General features: G+C 42.6%; 1 protein-coding gene and 1 long non-coding RNA gene across 8 annotated transcripts in view; one reads left to right on the forward strand and one right to left on the reverse strand.

Moving 5' to 3' along the window:
* Positions 1-3,909, forward strand: part of LOC126995233 (uncharacterized) — a 49,929-nt gene extending 46,020 nt beyond the window's left edge. For 5 of the 7 annotated variants that reach the window (XM_050854633.1, XM_050854635.1, XM_050854639.1 and 2 more), the window contains 3 exons: positions 775-912; positions 1,926-2,042; positions 2,756-3,909. In XM_050854633.1, coding sequence (XP_050710590.1) covers positions 775-912; positions 1,926-2,042; positions 2,756-2,810 — 310 coding nt within the window. In that variant the 3' untranslated portion in view covers positions 2,811-3,909. Of the gene's footprint in view, positions 1-774; positions 913-1,925; positions 2,142-2,333; positions 2,465-2,755 lie in introns of those variants that run through there. The other 2 variants (XM_050854634.1, XM_050854636.1) reach the window with 2 other exon arrangements.
* A 3,178-nt stretch (positions 3,910-7,087) lies between these two features.
* Positions 7,088-7,630, reverse strand: LOC126995234 (uncharacterized). Its single transcript, XR_007750135.1, has 3 exons — positions 7,476-7,630; positions 7,315-7,391; positions 7,088-7,219 (listed from the first exon to the last, which is right to left on the reverse strand). It is a non-coding gene; the product is annotated as an uncharacterized LOC126995234 (long non-coding RNA).
* Between the last annotated feature and the right edge of the window lie 4,470 nt (positions 7,631-12,100).

Here is a 12,100-nt window from a genome sequence, read left to right on the forward strand (position 1 = left end):
ATCATCACCATCACCACTGTTACGAGCACTCAGAAGGTTGTCTAGGGGAATTTTGTTAAGTGACCGAACACTCGAACATTTATAAAGGTGATGGAAAGAGCGAATTAGCTTAACCGTACTTTAATTTAATATAACAAACAAAAGTATATCATGAAATCCACCACCTATGGCAAGTGAGAAGTGATCTTTCCGTACGGATAATGCTTAATGCAATATTGAATGGTAATACTCAAGACAAGACAATAGTAAACTAATAAATGAATTCTAACACAAAACCACATGTACACAAGAATATAGCTCAACACACGAAATACATAACAATAACAAACACACGAGACTCACCACCAGAAATGAGAGTCAGAGTATCACTGGTCACAAGAGTGTCGCACAGTATGCTTACAGACGAAGGAAGATGGACACCACTGCTATAAATCCTTATTCCTCGGGAGGGAAGAGGCACCTCAGCTTCCTGGGAGACGACTGCTTGGGGTGGCGCGGCGAGGTATGCACGTCACCTCGCAATAGCCCGAGGTTGCGTCAGTTGTAGGTTCAGTGAAGCAAGCCGGCGAGATCTCGAATCAGTGCCGGGTGTTTTCCCGAGCTGAGAGGATAAGAAGTAACCAGCAGTGGGAGTGTTTGGGACAACAAGTAATAGCCCAGTAATACGTAGGGGAGAGTGCGAGGCTTGTGATACCACCATCACCATCACCACCATCACCATCACCACCATCATCACTATCACCACCACCACCATCACCCCCCTCTCCCTCTCAGGCGCGGCCGGCATCAGCTTGAGGAGAAGAATGCCCAAGCAGACGCCGGGAACCCTTACCAGCAGGAGGCCCCCGCTAAGAGCCGCTTCCCCTTCCCCGGCTCCCACGCCCGGACCCTCACCCAACCAGCCAGGCAGGTGTAAGCTGTGAAGGCCTGGCCGTGACCACCACCACCACCACCCTGTATTAACAACTCCACCACCACTAACACCAGTAACTCTTTCATTACTACCACTAACACCACCACCACCACCACCACCACTAGTATTGTCAACTCCACCGTCACTAACACCACAACCACCACCACCACCCTGTATTGACAGCTCCACCACCACTAACACCAATAACACTTCCATTACTACCACTAACACCACCACCACCACCACCACCACTAGTACTGTCAACTCCACCGTCACTAACACCACCACCACCACCACCACCATCCCGTATTGACAACTCCACCACCGCTTTAAATACTAACACTTTTAACATTTCTATTACCACCACCAATATCACCAACACTAGTATCAACACCACCTCCACCACCACCACCACCATCGCTTTCTTCATATTTATAAGTATTACCAACTCCACTACTACTACTACTACTACTACTACTACCATTATTATTGTTATACAGAATCTTAAACACACACACACACACACACACACACACACACACACACACACACACACACACACACATGGCACGGCTTCGTCAGGCAACCCATGTAGTTAGCAGGTGTTTGTTTGTTTGTTCGTTTGTTTGTTTGTTTCACGGTAATTATTTATTTATTTATTTTTTCTTCAATCTCCATTTTTTTTCTTTCTCCAATCTTTTTTTTTTGTTCCTATCAATATTTATTATTTTTTTTTCCATCTCCCTTGTTATTTTTTTTCCTCTTTTCCCATCATTCCCGTCCTTCCCATCATTCTTCCCCATTTCCCATCAATTATCCAGATTTCCCCATCAATTCCCCTTCTTCCCCTCCCTATTCCCCATCTACCCCATCAATCTCCCCTATTTCCCATCAGTTACGTATATTACCCCATCAATTTAGTGCCCATCCCCGTCAATTTACTCCTTTTTTCCCCAATTCATTCTCCCCATTTTCCCCATACTGACCATTCCTTTCCCCCGTCCCTCCCCAGCTACTTCCCCGGGGGCCCCACAGCCAGCGCGCCCCAGGGGGAGGACGGGGCCGCTACTTCCTCCCGCTTTCCCGACCCTTCTGAGCCCATCTACACGGACCCAGCGCTCTTTGAAAGGTGAGGGGAAGGGAGGGAAGGGGAGGAAGGAGAGGAGAAGGGAAGGGGATGATAGGAGAGAGAGGGGATATAGTGCTGGGAGTTTTGGAGAGATTAGAGGTAGGAAACAGTGCTCGGAAGGGAAAGACTCCGATGGTTTGAACAATAAAGAGAGCAGGGGAGGATACAGTACTGGGAGTTTTGGAGGGATTGGAGGTAGGAAACAGTGCTCGGAAGGGAAAGACTCCGATGGTTTGAACAGTGAAGAGAGCAGGGGAGGATACAGTGCTGGGAGTTTTGGAGGGATTGGAGGTAGGAAACAGTGCTCAGAAGGGAAAGACTCCGATGGTTTGAACATGTGAAGAGAGCAGGGGAGGATACAGTGCTGGGAATTGTGGAGAGATTGGAGGTAGAAGGAAGGAGACCAGTTGGTAGACCTAGGAAAATGTGGAGAAGGTGTATACAGGAAGACTAGGCATTGACGGGATTGGATGAGCATCGGGCAGAAGACAGAGTAGAATGGAGGAAAGCCATGAAGTTTGATGAGATGTATCTATATTAAGCAAGTCTGGTTTGTTTGTCTGTATGGCTTTTTCTTTCTATAATTATTTTTCCAGTTTCCTCATTTTGTTATTATCTATATATCTTTTGATCTCTCTCTCTCTCTCTCTCTCTCTCTCTCTCTCTCTCTCTCTCTCTCTCTCTCTCTCTCTCATCACCTTCGCTATTTCCAGGTCGAGCAACGATGGACCGAAACAGAGACGCTTCGGGGACGGACAGGAGTGTTGACGAGGAGGAAGAGGAAGAGGAGGAGGAGGAAGGAGGAGGATTAGAAGTGTTGAAATCATTTAATAAGGAAGAGCAGAGAAGGAAGAAGAAGATTAGGAGGAAGAGGAAGGATATTAGTACAGAAAGCTTGTACGAAGAGGAGGAGGAGGAGGAGGAGGAAGAAGAGGATGGTACAATCAAGTTATAATGATGGTAAGGAGGAATTAGAGGAAGAAGGAGGAGGAGGAGGAGGAGGAGTGATGATAATGACGCTAAGGAGGAGGAGGAGGAGGAAGACGAAGAAGAGGAAGAGGAAGAGGAAGAGGATAAAAAGGAAGAAGGAAAACAAGAAAAAAACAATGACGGTCTTTTAAAATTTGTCTTCAGAAAATAAGAAAAAATTAAAACAACTAGAAAATAAAATGAATAAAAAATACATTAAAAAAATCAGAAAATGCCACAAATGTCTTTTTAAATGCCGTCAAATGAGCTTCCAAAAATAAACAAAAGGAAAGGAAAATGCTGAAAAAATATAGCGAGCCTCCAAGCGGTCAAATGAGAAACTATACATTACTCCAAACGGTCAAATGAGAATCCAAATTACTCCTCGCAGTCAAATAAGGAACTGAATCACTCCAAACGGTCAAATGAGAAACTATACACTATTCCAAACGGTCAAATGAGAATCCAAATTACTCCTAGCGGTCAAATGAGGAACTGAATCACTCCAAACGGTCAAATGAGGAACCAAATCACTCGGAAAACGGTCAAATCTACACCTCATTAGCCTCATACAGTCAAATCAGCTCCAAAAAAAACAAAAACGTAACGAAAAATTGAAAAAAATACCACAAACATCACTTTTTTTCTTCTCTTTTCTGATGTAATATTTTAAGTAATAGTTTTTAAGGGCCTCGTAATCTTTAAGGAATATCTCTTTTTGTATCGCCAAAGATTAGAAAAGGCGGGAAATTTGAATTCTTGGGCGGCGTTCAAATGGCCACTGAGAGAGAGAGAGAGAGAGAGAGAGAGAGCGTAAATAACCTTCCCAAACTACCATCAATATCACATCTCCTCAGTCGTAATTTGAACTCCCCCCGACGGTCTAATTTTCCCCTAATTAAAAAAAAATCGACGTACTTTAGGAATTCTATTAAAGGAAAACGCCCAAAAAACACTAACGTCATTTTAAGATATTTTTTTCAACTTTGCATTCGAGTTTTTGTGTTTGTGTTTGAAATTGTTAATGTTTGTTTGTTTGCTTGTTTGTTTGTTTGTTCACGTTTTCATTCATGTATAATTGCTGTAAGTGCGTCGAATTTTTTTTTTTTCGTATATCTTTTTTTTTTTATATGAGTGTTCTGGACTTTGCTTCAATAAACTTTCCACGCTTTTGTCCTTGTGTGTGTGTTTTGTCCTGGTTGTTTTCCTTGTTTTTTTCATGTTTTATTTAGTTTTGTCATGTCCCCATTTTTTCCTTATTTTTTTATGTGTATTTTTGTCCTGATTCTGTTTTGCCCTGTTCGTTGTGTCCTGTTTGCGTTTTGTCTTTCTGTTTGTTTTCCTTTTTGTGGTTGTTTTGTCCTGTTTTTTGCTTTGTTTGTGTTAGGTCCTGTTTGTGTTCATCTGTTTACCGTTTGGAAGAATCTGGTAAGATCTGGCAACTATCCTTGAGAAGATATATGAAAAAAACTTGTCTGGCTTCAACGAGTCTCAGAACGAAGCAGTGTATCGAGCTGTTCCGCAGAGGTTCGGATCTTTTTATTCTCCTCTTTTTTGTTCCTTTTTATTTAACTATAGGTCTTTTTCCTCTTTAGCTATCTTTTTCTCTATGTCTTCTACTTCTTCTTTATCTAACTCTTGTCTTGAACGAAGCAGTGTCTCGAGCTGTTTCGCAGAGGTTCGGATCATCTTCCTCCTCGTTGAGCTTTTAATCTTTCTTTTTATTTACCTCTTGGTCTTGTTTCTCTTTCTGTAGCTATCTCGTTAGGTCTTCATCTTCCCTGTTTCCTCATTCTTTAACCATTTCTCCATATCCAAAGGCTTCCCGTAACTCGAAACTTCTTTACAATCAATCACAAAACACGTAAAAAGGAAACCCCCAAACAAACTTCAACTATATCCTAACATTTATTATACTCACAAACACACATCGAGAGAGAGAGGATTTGCAAACTTAACAAACAAGGTCATAGGTCAGCCGGAGAACCATGTGATATCTTCGTGGACCAGTTACTTAGTCAGTGAGCCAACCAGTCAGTCAACCAGTTAGTTAATTTGAGAGAGGACGTGACTGTTCATTTGACCGTTCTGAGGTGAAGTACGGCTTTCTTTCTTCTTTAGTACTGGTCTTCTTCTTCGCCTTTAGCTTCTGGTCACTCCGTCAACCAATCAGCCAGGCCGAGGTGGTGGTCAGTCGGTCAGTCAGCCCCGGACAGTCCTTGGTGGTGGCGGCGGTGATGTTAGTGGTCAACGACCAGGCAAACCTTGCTTCCCACACAGGCATCGTGACAGCACTTCTGGCCATGGGGGCACTCAGGGTCGTAGAGGCAATACTAGGGGAGGAGATTCAACACTCAATGGGAGGTAAGGACAGGTGAGGTAAGGTACAGTAAGGTAAGATAAGGTAAGGTAGATGAAGGTAAGGCAGTAGTACTCAAAGGGAGCTAAGAACAGGGGAGGTAAGGTACAGTAAGGTAAGATAAGGTAAGGTAGATGAAGGTAAGGCAGGAGTACGCAAAGGGAGCTAAGAACAGGTGAGGTAAGGTACAGTAAGGTATGATAAGGTAAGGTAGATGAAGGTAAGGTACAGTAAGGTAAGATACAGTAATTTTTTTTTTTACAACAAAGGAGACAGCTCAAGGGCATAAAAAAATGATAAAATAATAATAACAATAATAATAAAAAAAAGCCCGCTACTCGCTGCTCCTAAAAAAAAATCAAAAGAGGTGGCCGAAAGAGAGGTCAGTTTCGGGAGGAGAGGTGTCCTGATAAGTAGTAGTAGTAGTAGTAGTAGTAGTAGTAGTAGTAATAGTAGTAGTAGTAGTAGTAAGATTAGGTAAGCTAGAGTATAAAAAGGTAACGTAAAGAGATAAAGTAAGGAGATAACAGTTAGTCAGTGGGGGCATACATCTGGGAACGCGTCGCCTCGCCCATCCTATTGTTTATTATTTTTTTTCTTCTTATTTTCCTATAACATTAATTTTAAAGACCATAATTATCTTCTCTTATCTTCCTTCTTCTTTTCCTAAGTGTCACTCCTTTTTCCTCTTCATCCTCCTCCTCCTCCTCCTCCTCTTCTTCCTCCTCCTCCTCCTCCTCCTCTTCCCCCTCTTCCTCTTCCTCCTCCTCCTCTTCCTCCTCCTCCTCCTCCTCCTCCGTTCGTCTCTTCTTCCCATCCTCATTGTGATTATTAAGAGATTTCTGCTTTGTGTTTGTTCAAGTATAAGTTAAGTATATGTTCAAGTTTAAGTAAGTTTAAGTATTTATATAAGTGTGTGCAGCCTACTTACCCTCGGGGTGCCAAGTACTTTCAAGCCGGGACACACGGGGCGGTACGGGCAGGAGCCGGGCTTCTCTGCGGGTAAAAAAACGTGCACGGTGAATAAACGTGTGAGCGAGGAAGTATGGAAAGAAAAGAAAGAAATACAAATGAACTACGGAGATGGCACCACTATAAACACTTGCCTGCGCCACGACGGGCTGGGGCCGAATACCATCCAGGCTCCTCAAGCAAGCCTACCGGCGCTATAGGCCTTGACGTAAAAAAAAAAAAAAGTGTGGTTCGGCTGCTCGTTAAAGTGTCACGGTATTAGTAAGAATAGGTAAGGCAAAGGTAAAAACAGGTGAGATACGGTAAAGTAAGGTCAGGTCAGGTCACGTCAGTGTTGACCAATTATCGTACTCATCGCATTGCAATTCCGTAGTTTTTGACCAATAACTCTAGCAAAAACAAACAAACAAACATCAATAAATAGGAGTTTTAACGCTAACTTCAATTTTCTATCGTTATTTGTGTAGGTACGAGAGTTTGAGGCTTAAAAGTAATAAATACAATGTGGTGAATACGATAATCTGGCAACGCTGAGTCACTTACCATCACAGCAGACGTAGTGGCCGACGCCTTTCTTGGGGTCAGGGCAGTGTTTTTTACACCTGACTGATGAGGCCTCCGTCCCCACCGCCACCATCACCACCACCATCACCATCACGGCCACGCCACGCTGTCAGTAAGGAAGGTCAGGTTAAACACTATCATCACCTTCATCACCATCACCACCATCATCATCACCATCAGGGCCACACCACGCTGTCAGTAAGGAAGGTCAGGTTAAACACTATCATCACCTTCATCACCATCACCACCACCATCACCATCACGGCCACACCACGCTGTCAGTAAGGAAGGTCAGGTTAAACACTATCATCACCTTCATCACCTTCATCACCACCACCATCACCATCACGGCCACGCCACGCTGTCAGTAAGGAAGGTCAGGTTAAACACTATCATCACCTTCATCACCTTCATCACCACCACCATCACCATCACGGCCACGCCACGCTGTCAGTAAGGAAGGTCAGGTTAAACACTATCATCACCTTCATCACCATCACCACCATCATCATCACCATCAGGGCCACACCACGCTGTCAGTAAGGAAGGTCAGGTTAAACTATCATCACCTTCATCACCATCACCACCACCATCACCATCACGGCCACGCCACGCTGTCAGTAAGGAAGGTCAGGTTAAACACTATCATCACCTTCATCACCATCACCACCATCATCATCACCATCAGGGCCACACCACGCTGTCAGTAAGGAAGGTCAGGTTAAACACTATCATCACCTTCATCACCATCACCACCACCATCACCATCACGGCCACGCCACGCTGTCAGTAAGGAAGGTCAGGTTAAACACTATCATGGCGTCCCTCAGGGCTCGGTTCTTGGCCCAGTGCTCTTCGTTATTTACATCAACGACGTGGATGTTGGACTCAATAATCGCATAAGTAAATTTGCAGACGACACAAAGATTGGTGACTCGATTCTCACTGACGAAGACAGACAAAGCCTCCAAGAGGATTTGCACAAAATTTCAGCTTGGTCTGATAGATGGGAGATGCCCTTTAACGTAGACAAGTGCCAGGTCCTTCAAGTTGGAACAAGAAATAAGAAGTTCGATTACGAAATGCGCGGCGTTAAACTCACAAGCGTTCAATGCGTTAAGGACCTGGGGGTCAAAATCGCGTCAAACCTCAAATTCTCACAGCAATGCATCGATGCAGCAAATAAAGCGAACAGAATGTTGGGCTTCATTAAAAGAAACTTTTTATTCAAGAATAAAGATGTAATACTTCCACTCTACAATAGTTTAGTCAGACCCCACTTGGAATATGCGGTACAGTTTTGGTCTCCCCACCATGCAAAGGACATTGTTAAATTAGAAGGTGTTCAGCGTCGGGCAACAAAAATGATCCCTTCCTTGCGCAACAAATCCTACGAAGAAAGGCTTTTCACCCTTAACATGTTCTCTCTTGAGAAACGTCGCCTCCGAGGAAAACTGATCGAATGTTTTAAAATACTTAATGGTTTCACGAATGTAGACAGATCAACATTGTTTATGATCAATGACACTTTGCGTACGAGGAACAATAGCGTAAAACTCAAATGTAGACAAGTAAATTCAGACTGCACCAAATTTTTCTTCACCAACGTTGTAGTGCGAGAATGGAATAAGCTCCCACCGTCAGTGGTCCAGTGTAACACGATTGACTCCTTCAAAAACAAGCTCGACCGTCACTTCCTTCAACTTAATATCAACTAGAGTTGAAATGCATCGCCATCACCTCTACTACTACTATTTCATTTTCATTCTCTCTTCTTCGCCTCCCTCTCCCACCTATCCCTTTCCTTCCCATCTCTCGCCTCCCATTCCTTCCCAGCATTTTTTCTTCCATCCCTGTCCTTCCTATCTCTCTCCCTCCCATTCCCTTTCCTCTTTCTCCCATTTCTCTCCTTCCCTTCCATTCCCTTCCTTTCCCTTCCCTCCCTCTCCCTCGACCGCCACTTCCTTCAACTTGATATTAACCAAAGTATTCTATTTAGGTTTAAGGACAGACCACCTAGTTTGGGCAAATGTGGTCTGAATATCTATGTAAAGATATGTAAATCTCCTCCCCCTTATCTAATATGGACCATAGGATCTGTGTAATCTATATAAGTCTAGTATAGCATCTCCCTCACTCACCATCTTGCAGGCTTTGGTTAGGAGGACGAAGACGGGGGTTGTTACGTCGAAGGAACCAGGAGGTGGACTGTGAGGTTACCGTTCCATCCTCTCCCTTATATATCCTGTCCACCTCTCTCTCTCTCTCTCTCTCTCTCTCTCTCTCTTCCTAGCTCTCTTTCCCGGGATAACCAGGGCGCATGCGTACAAAAAATTTTCCTACTGTCTTCTTTTCGCGCAGTCGTGTGTGTGTGTGTGTGTGTGTGTGGTTGGTTGCTCTCTCTCCCTCTCTCTCCATCTCACCACCCTGCCTTCCCTCCCTCTCCTCCTTCCCTCCCTCCCCCTTCCCTCCCTCCCTCTCCTCCTTCCCTCCCTCCCTCCCCTATCACCGTCCCCCGTGAACCCGACTTACCTGCACCCACCTGAATTGAGTTTGTTCCCGGAATAACCAAGTGGCTCGAGGGTTCTATTCTCCTTGCCCCACGTGATGTTGTTGTTGTTGTTGTTGTTGTTGTTGTTGTTGTTGTCGTTGTTGTTGTTATAGGGAGGAGAATGAAAAGATAGCAAAAGAGGAAATGGAAGAGGAGGAGGAGAAGGAGGAGGAGGAGAAGAAAAGACTTGATTGTGATAAGGACTTAAAACACTGAAATTGAAAAAAAAAATAATAATAATAACAGGAAAAGATGACTTACATAATATAGGCTAGTCCTCCCCCCACCCCCCACCCCCACCCCACCACACACACACACACACACACACACACACACACACACACACACACACGAGGGAAGAATGAAACCAGAAATAAGTGGACATACAACAGGTCACAAAAAAGATGAACAGCTCGGGGCAAACTTTCAGGATAACCGAGCCCTCCTGTGTGTGTGTGTGTGTGTGTGTGTATGTGTGTGGAGTAGTCTATAATTATGTGTCATCTTCTCCTATTATTTCTTTTTTTTCCAATTTCACTGTTTTAATTCCTTACTACAATCAGTGTTTTTTTTTTGTCTCCTCCTCCTCCTCCTCCTCTTCCATATCCTCGCAGAAGAAAAAAAATACATGAAAAATATGAAAGATAGAAAGTTGAGAGAAAAAAAGAAAATAATAGGTTATGAAACAATAGAAAAATTAATAGAAAACAAAAGAACATTAGTCTATTGCTATCTTTGTTGTATAGGCCTACTTATTCTCTTCTCTCATTCTTCTCCAATCCTTCGTCCGTTTTCATCACTTAATCAGTACTCTTGTCCTTCTCTCTTTCTCTGCCCTTATCTTTTCTTATTTATCTTATCTCTTCGCTTTTAGTTCTTTATTTTCATTTGGTAAGTCGATCAATTTTCTCCTCTTCCTTCCTCCTTTTCCTTTTGTCTGCCTTATTTCTTTTCCGTTTTTTCTCTTTCTTGTTTCCTCTCTGTTCTGGTTTATTCAAATATCTTCCTCTTCCTGTTTTCTCTTAACATCTGATAAGTCAACTCTCTCTTACTTCTTCTTCTTCTACTGTTTTATTTCTCTTTTTCCTCTTTTCCTTGCTTCCTGTGGTTTGGTGTATCGAGTATCTTTTCTCAATTCTCTCTTCTTTCTTTATTTTATCTTCTATCTCCTTTCTTCTTTTCTCCCTGTGTTCTCCTTTATCCGCATCTATTCCTTTCCCTGTTCCCCTCTTCTCATTTCTCCATTGTCTATCTTACTTGCCTTTCTCATTATTTCTCTTCTCGTTTCTCTCTTTTTTTTCTTCTCCCTGTGATCTGATTTAGCCCGCATCCCTTCTTCCTCTCCCTGTTTGCATCAAGTGTCCTCTATTCTCCTTTCGTTTCTCATTATTTCTCTTCTCGTTTCTCTCTTTTATTCTTCTCCCTGTGATCTGGTACCCGCATCTCTTCTTCCTCTCCCTGTTTTCATCAAGTGTCCCCTCTAATCCTTTCTTCATTGTCTATCTTACTTACGTTTCTCATTATTTCTCTTCTTATTTTCCTTTTTTCTTCTTCCTGTGATCTGGTTTAGCCTGCGTCTTCTCAGAATCGCGCGCGGGGAAATCCTTGCCCGCCCGCGAAGTAGGAAAATATCAGGGGTGCGAGGGAGGGTTGGTAACTGTCTAGAGTGTGTTGGGTGTATAGGTATCATTATTCTCTCTCTCTCTCTCTCTCTCTCTCTCTCTCTCTCTCTCTCTCTGTTTATTTCCTTCCCTTTCTTCTTCTTCAAATTCCCTTTCTCTTCATTCCTTCCTTCCTCTATTCTCTCTCTCTTTCTGTCTTGCCGTCCGTCTCTCTCTCTCTCTCTCTCTCTCTCTCTCTCTCTCTCTCTCTCTCTCTCTCTCTCTCTCTCTCTCTCTCTTATTTGCTTCATTTGCTTCATTTTAATCCTATTTATTATTGATTAACTTCATCTAATCGTCTGTTAATTCTTGCTGTCAATCTTTCTCTTCCCTTTTCTGTCTTTCTTTCTCATTTGCTTCATTTTCTTCACATTTTTTTTCCTTCTTTATCTCACTTTTATTGATTAACTTCATCTATATACATCAATACACATCTATATATTCCCTTCCATTAAAAACTCTATACACACGCATTTCCATCCCTCTCTGTATTTAAATAACCTTCCCTTAACTATATTCCAATGTGTTTTTTCTGTCCATTTTATCGTATCTCTTCATTCATATCATCAACGTTTTCTTTCTTCATTTCTTGATTCGAATTTGTTTATTTATTGCTCTTTCATATTCTAGTTTTCCTTTCTTTCTTTCTTTCTTTCTTCCTCCTTTCTTTCTTTCTTGCTGTGTCCCTTAATTATCTTCTATTTCTTTCTTTCTTTGATCATTAATTAATTCCTTTATTCTCCCTCTTTCTTGCTTTCTATATTTCTCTTCATTTTATTTCTCTTTCTTTCTCATTTTCTGCATTTTTTTGTTCTTTTCATCTCACTTTTATCGTTACGTTTCACTTCATATATATCCATCAACATAGGCCTATATAGTACGCATTTCCATTCCCCTCTGTGTTTAATATATCCTTTCATACCCTTCCAATTCTATTACAATGCACAGGTCTAACAGTACGTTCCTATAGGCCATCAGGGGA

This window comes from Eriocheir sinensis, chromosome 7 (assembly GCF_024679095.1).
Source record: "Eriocheir sinensis breed Jianghai 21 chromosome 7, ASM2467909v1, whole genome shotgun sequence".
Classification (NCBI taxonomy): Eukaryota; Metazoa; Arthropoda; class Malacostraca; order Decapoda; family Varunidae; genus Eriocheir; species Eriocheir sinensis.